This window comes from Drosophila rhopaloa, unplaced genomic scaffold, assembly GCF_018152115.1.
Source record: "Drosophila rhopaloa isolate 14029-0021.01 unplaced genomic scaffold, ASM1815211v1 contig_2, whole genome shotgun sequence".
Lineage (NCBI taxonomy): Eukaryota > Metazoa > Arthropoda > Insecta > Diptera > Drosophilidae > Drosophila > Drosophila rhopaloa.
The window spans coordinates 9993207-10000000 of record NW_025335083.1 but is presented as its reverse complement, the minus strand read 5'-3'; the positions used below and the strand labels follow the sequence as shown (position 1 = coordinate 10000000).

General features: G+C 43.5%; 2 protein-coding genes across 2 annotated transcripts in view; both read right to left on the bottom strand.

Moving 5' to 3' along the window:
- Positions 1-2584, bottom strand: part of LOC108038487 (alpha-N-acetylglucosaminidase) — a 3110-nt gene extending 526 nt beyond the window's left edge. The window contains exons 1-2 of the mRNA XM_017115301.2: positions 2256-2584; positions 1-1675 (exon numbers count right to left, since the gene is read on the bottom strand). The exon at positions 1-1675 is cut by the window's left edge and continues 526 nt beyond it. Of these exons, the coding sequence (XP_016970790.1) occupies positions 1-1675; positions 2256-2513 (1933 nt within the window). The 5' untranslated portion in view covers positions 2514-2584. The remainder of the gene's footprint in view (positions 1676-2255) is intronic.
- Positions 2585-3719: 1135 nt separating this feature from the next.
- LOC108038493 lies at positions 3720-6651 on the bottom strand. The gene is made up of 2 exons (XM_017115310.1): positions 6375-6651; positions 3720-6308 (listed from the first exon to the last, which is right to left on the bottom strand). The coding sequence occupies exon 2, from the start codon at positions 6297-6299 to the stop codon at positions 4971-4973; it is 1329 nt and encodes a 442-aa protein (XP_016970799.1). The 5' UTR covers positions 6300-6308; positions 6375-6651; the 3' UTR covers positions 3720-4970.
- Positions 6652-6794: the final 143 nt, after the last annotated feature.

Genomic DNA, 6794 nt, shown 5'->3' with positions numbered 1-6794 from the left:
TAGCTTGTTCCAGCCAGCTGCCTAACAAAAAGTTCCTACCGCTGGCCAAGATCTGCTCCATATCATCAAACAGATTCATGAGCTTGGAGCTGAGGTACTCAAATCGCAAAACCTGTCGCTTTCTGTAGGCCGATTTCAGATTAATATATAGCTGATCCGCGCTGATTTGCAGGAATTGCCTGGTTATGTCAATCAAATCGTGCTCATAGATGTCGTATCTATCGTCCTCCAGAGGAATGATGGCCCTTGACGAGAGTAGCAGGTGCCAGGCGTCCAGAACTTCGCTTGCGTTATACCAAGTGAACGGGTCCTGGGTGAAGGATGGTCTCCGCGTCACCACATACTGCCCTCGCATTTTCTGCAAACCATGGAACGAGTATACACTATTCTTTAACAGTACCCAAGCCCGCTCCAGTCGCTCATCGTTTACGCCATAACGTGTGTGTGAGAAGTTCCTGAACCAGCTATCCAAATCCAATGATGAATCACTCCATCCGCGCTCCAAAGCCAAGGAATACATCACATAGTTCTGACCAATGCCCTCGGGAGTGATGCCGGTACCAACCACACTGCTTTTGGGCATCCGACGGGCAGTCTCGATTCCGGAATTGATCAGCTTGGCGGATCCGAACATCCCAAGGGTACCACCAAAATTGTGGAGCATGCACCATATAAAAGGTTGACCAAAGTATGAGTGTGTCAGCTCGTATTGGGGGAACTGTTCGCTCTGGAGATCAAGCACTAGTATCCGACCACTTGGTACGGCAGTAAGAAATGCCTTCGCCATGTCCGTGGTCCAAAAAGGATTTTTAACAAACATCCATCCCTGCAAAAGCCAAATAGCCTCGGTATCAATACCTCTCATGGATTCGAATATCGCCGCCGCCGTGGATCGCATGTAATCGGGTTTTGCTACCGGTGGCTCCAACTCATTGAAGGGATCGCAGAAGAAAATATGATTCGAACCATACGTTGAAACTACGCGGCTCAAAAAACTCTCGGCTATCTGATTGAAAAGTGGCTCCGTGGGTTCTACAAAGAAACCGCAGCAATAGCGATCCGGGAAATGATTCCATCGCTGCACTTCCATGAACGTAGAGTTCGGGTACAGGCGCTTTAGAGCCCTTGGCACATGACCAGCAAAGGCGGGCAATGCCACACTCATGCCCAGATTACGCTGGGCAGCGAGGATCTCCTGCTGCAGGAGCACTTGCAGTCGTCGCCACTCCGGCTTGAGGGGACCTGCCCATCCCCGGATGTTTCCCATGCGCTGCCAGGCCTGGAAAGCGGGTCCTGCCAAATGGTTTTCGATCTCTTCCGGACTAAGCCCCATTTCCGTGTACACCTCCGCCCAAATGGCCTCCTGCACCGGAGCAATGGTCAGGCTAATCCCCATCAGGGCCATCCAATCCAGGTGCCGGCGCCACTGCTCAAATCCCCACCACGCGAAGCTGTAGCTCCAGGTGCACACGTTCTGGTGATATATGATCGGACTCGCTGACGTGGATCCGATGGTCACATTGGGCAGCTGGATATTTGTGGGCAGCTCGATACGCATTTTGAACCAATCCACGTCCTTGTTTAGAACGTATTTCAGGTAGTGATGGAAGGCCTTGCAAACGGAGACTCCATCCCATCCCGCCAGCAGTATCCGGCTATCCTCCAGCATGTTAATCTGCGAGATTTAGTGGGTTAATCTAGGACCTGAACTAATAGGTTTCTTATAAAAGATCATAAGCTAGAAACAAAAATACAAAGCAAAACCTTTCCCTTCTGTATCTTATATATAAGTGTATGTATTTAATAATTTCTTCCCAAGGCAAAATTTATAAAGACCTATTAATTGTTGCACTGGCCCCTATGGAAAACAATTCTTTTATATTAAATATTTATTTGAAATTTAGTTAGTGAGTTTTTACAAAGCACATTAATATAAAATAAAGAAGCAAATGTTTAAAACTCCGATAGCAGTGAAAGAAAATGGTTTTAAACATAAAAAAATTGTTTGCTTAACGGAAATGAAAAAAACCAATATCCCTTGTTTAATTTAATAATAGTAATAATTGTTTTATTGAACCTCCAAAATGTTAAATACTAGTTTTTTCGGTAAAAGAAAAATCTTTGATTACCGAAATGTATATTGATAAATATTAAAGGACTTTATTTTTGGCTGGTTTGTATTTGTGCAAAGGCCACAGAGATTTAAAATATACACTAAACTTACCAAATTTCATACTGACAAACATTTAACATACCTTAAAGCTGCGTAATGCCATTCCCTTATTGACCTGCACCTGAAACAATTGAGAAGCACGTCCGCCGATCACTCTACTGATTACTGCCAGTGCAGCGTCCTCCTGGATCTTTGCCGGAGTATTAGGCGCCAAGTGGGCAGCCAATTGAAGTCCCATTTCAGGACCTGAAACCCCATCCAAGTCAAGTCCCGATCCGTACCCGCGATCCAGACAAAGAACCGCTACCAAGGCCAAGGCCAGATTCCATTTCAGATTCATTTTTGCCGTCCGGCACTTCCATATGTCAATGTCAACGTGGACTAAGTGACTGACTGACTGACAGCTCCTCCTCTCGCAATTGAAACTCTCTCGAAGAATGCGGGATCAGGGAGAAGAGCGCTAAGTGAACGCGATGAGCGCACAATGAGAGAAGAGCAGCTGGATTCGATCACTTTCTTCTTATCGCCATCAAGATCTCCATGGTAATGGATTTGATACACTATTTTTAAGTATTATAACTTTAACAAGACCTTTGTGACATATGATGGTGATAAGATTATTTTCAGAACCTCAAGCCCACTAAAATGTTCCGGTGTTTACCAAAATTTCTTAACCTACTCCCGCAGTTACTTATTCACAATAACTGTAAATTGCTAAGCAAATTTTCATCTTTTCACCACTTATAAATATTTGTGTTAACGTAGAAAACTTATTTCCCTTTCTATTTTGCTCCCTTCATCATATAATCATTTAAAAGGTAAGGCTTTAAAATACATTTTCTACATTTTGAATTAAACAGATTTTTGAATCGGGATCGGACGTATAGACTCTTAACTTAGTTAAGTATCTGCCTAGATGTAAAGAACTTTTCTATAATCGGAACATCTTTTAAGACAGTTAAATTTTTTTTGTTGATTTTTAATTGATTAACTACTTTAAGATCAGGGAAGGTACAACGATAAAAGTACTTTTTTTCTCAAACGGAGGGTATTTTAAAATCGGATTTCCAAGTTCGCCTCTACTCCTGTTTTCAATGCGTTTTGAAACTCTTATCTCTTACTTTGGACAGAGTAACATTAAAGCCTTTTTTGGACTGGGAGCTCCAATTTAATTCTAGTTTCAAAAATTCGAACATTGTCCCATATTTCTAGCTCCATCCCGGAGATGTTTAGTCATTTAAAGATGTAATTACAAGGTCATTTTAGCTTTATTGCACATATTTCGTCTTAGACATAAACAATAATTTAGTTTTGCCGCCGACTAAGCAGCGATCGTAAGTATGTAAATTTATGCAACTGCAAAAACCTCCAATTCAACGCACACCTTTGAAATGATGAATGCTCTGTGTGACACTCTGTGTATATAAGTCCTAACAAATTGAATAACAATTTAGCGATATATATATAAAAAATTATAAACTCACAGCGGACAATGCAACGCGATGTTTTCTACCATTGTTTTTTGGCAACAAAATACGATTTCAAAGCCTTGGCCAACAACCAACGTATATGTACGTCGATTATGTATATATTGGTGCTTAGGAGTTACGCTTAAATATCTATCATATACAATTTTAATGTTAAAAGCCTTTCGTGTTGCTCACTAATATATATGCACAAAATCAATAATGACTAGCTCTAAACAGCCGCTGGCAAGTACACAAATCACCTAATCACTAAGTAACTCTATGTCACTATCCTTAAATACAAGTTAAGTACGTATGCAATTCATGTCTATGTGTTTTTGGCTGTGAGAGTTTACTGTACTGACTACTAAAACAACCTGGTTATAATATTGTTATTCGTTTGCGTTAATGCTTGGCCCAGGGAGAAGCAAACAAATCTTTGGACAAATCACTCTTCAATTTTCACTTTACCACAATCATCTGCCATTTCTCAATCCTCGATTTCAGTTAATTCGTTGTACACCCACGTTCTCCTTCTTTACCTTTCTTAATTTTTTTTAATTCCATAAAATTTAAAAAGCCTTATCATTATTTTTTTCTTGGAAAAAGTTGGAAAGTTACTATCTTGCATATTTCAAATTCGCTTTCTTGCAAAGGTCCTTCCAGCTTCATGAACATTATTGTGCGATACCAGTATATAAACAAATTTGGAACGATTTGGCATGAGCTAAATTACAAAATATGGAAACTAAAAATTTTTAGGGTTGTTAGTTTCTTTTTCAATAAAATCCTTTTGATCCCAATTATGGCCATTTGTTTCCATATTTTATACACGCCATCAACCCTTTTGTATTCTCAAGCTTATTTTTTTCAATATACTTTTGATTCGATTCGAGTTTGGAATTCTTACCTTCACAGCATTAGGCATTTTTGGTCAACTTTATGCAATTCAATCGGATTTTTGTTCTATTTTAGTACTTTGGTACTCCAAATCCTTAAGTTTTCTGGCTATCGATCTACATATTTATAATTCTTTTCTTTTGATTCATTCCCTTATATCGCTGATGTTATTGATTCATTGTCTGGTATTCCTGTATCATACCTAATTTTGCATTGTAGGACCTAACCTAACATCAATGGTAGATGTATTTATGGATTTTGCTTTCTAGATTTTAGACCTCCTCGATTATTTTTTCCATCACTGAAAATCTCTTTCTGGCTTGCCTCCTAAATTTTCTGGACCTATTTCGGCAGCGCTCTGGTTCCTTTCCGTTTTCTGTAAATTCGTTGTGCACGCGGCTTCCACTTATATTAGTTCCACCTCCCCTATCTCATTCACTTATGGAGTAAGCTTTGCGTATGCATTTGCTGTGCCTGGTGATCCGGAGCTCCTCGGCATCGTGCGACGGATGCTGGCGGTGAGTAACTGGTTCAAGCAGCTCTGTCGAAGATTTGTTCAGGGCATAGGTGCGGATAAAGTCGATGGTGGAATAGCCCTGGGACCCGGAGCACTCCGTAGCCTTGTTTGTTGCGGCTTCTACCGCCTCAGCAGCGACACTATTCAGGCTTTGTGTTTGAAAGTGTGGTGGGGGAACGTCCAGTGTGGTACCTGCTTCCGGGGTCACTGGAGCTGTCACAGCTACTACAGTGGAGGTCAACGATATTCCGCTGCCGAATCCATTAATCGCTTTGGGCGAGCCTGCTGCACCCACAGGGCTTCGTGGCTGGTCTAGGTCCAGCACTATATAGTTTACTCCACTACTGCCCGCCAAACTGGTGGGCGTGGGCGGCTCCTGGCTGACTATCGGTTCCCTCGGCAGCAAGGGCAGCTCCAAGCGATTCACGTTTTCATAGCACCGCTCATTGCTTAGATCGAAGATCAAGGCCTCGACATTAGCGTACATGTGCACAGCATCGTTGGGACTCAAAGCAGGAGTTGGAGCTGGGGCAGATTCCAACGGCGGCAGGTCTAAAGTACGCCTTCGCGCATTCAACCTATTGCCAGATGGGGGGGTAGTCAACAAATCCGTGGAAGTGCCTTCCAAGCAGCACTCCTGCAGAGCACGCAGGGGCTGATCCAAATAGGCACTGGGTATCAGAACTGGTGATTGCAAATTTGGCGGAGAGTCGTCGACTTGCGAATCGTTTGCCTGTAGCGAATGCGATGCACTTCCGCTCGAGTGCTCGCTCTGAAGGCTGCCCAGTTGGCGGCTCATCAAGGGAGCCGGTTCCAGGTAGTTATTGCCCTCCGTCCTGCCCATATTCGCGGATACCGAATTGGCGGAGTTGACTCGCTCCCGTTCGCCCTGCGCAAAGGCATCGGTATTGACAGCATTAATGTAGCGCTGAAACATCGGATACAGCTGCTCTGCGTTGTGCACTCGGAACGTGTAGATTCCCGGTCCGGACATGCACCTGCGTCCCGCCTCAAAGGAGAAGAGGTCCGCATTTAACCCATAGCGTCGGAGATGCTGCAGTGCCCAGACAATAGGCTCGCAGTCGGGCGTCTGGAAGATCAGTTCACGGGGCGTTAGCTCCAGATAGCCACTACGAATGATGGGCGTGCCCGGCGTGGGCTGAAGATGAGCAACTCGCACTCGGAACACGTTCTCATGGCCGCGCAGCTCGTTCAGCTTGCTGGTGCTGGTGATACAGCCCATGGTACCAATCTAGAAGATGCAAAAATAGGTAATTAAGGGTATTCCACTCTAGTTATGTGTGGTGGTTATGCACACCTGGACGGCCAGATCTGCGGGGCTGTTATCGCAGCGGGCATAGGAGAATTCGTAGGCCGATAAGAGCACCACCCACCACCTCCTTGAGTTCACCACTCACTGGAGGCTCTGTGGGGCACTGTGCCGTTTTTGGGCAGACGACAAGTACTAGATGTGTCCTGGCTATATTCTCCTGGCCTGGCCAACTCCTGCGCCTCAGGAGAAATGCTGATTGTTGTTATTTGGCCAGCGAAATTCCGTTTGTGTGGTGTAAAATTTCTTCTACGACTTTACCCCTCGACCAGCAGAACGAAATTGTGAGCAGCGGGTATGGAAATGCCAACTTACTTTTACAAAAAAAAAACAATCGTAAAACACCGTTTTAAAATAAACACCAAGTTTTAACATAATTAAGGAATGTATTTTAATTAATTTTTTTTA

Excerpts from the sequence above, each read along its gene's own strand:
- LOC108038493 (XM_017115310.1), bottom strand. The coding sequence starts at position 6,299 with ATGGGCTGTATCACCAGCACCAGCAAGCTGAACGAGCTGCGCGGCCAT.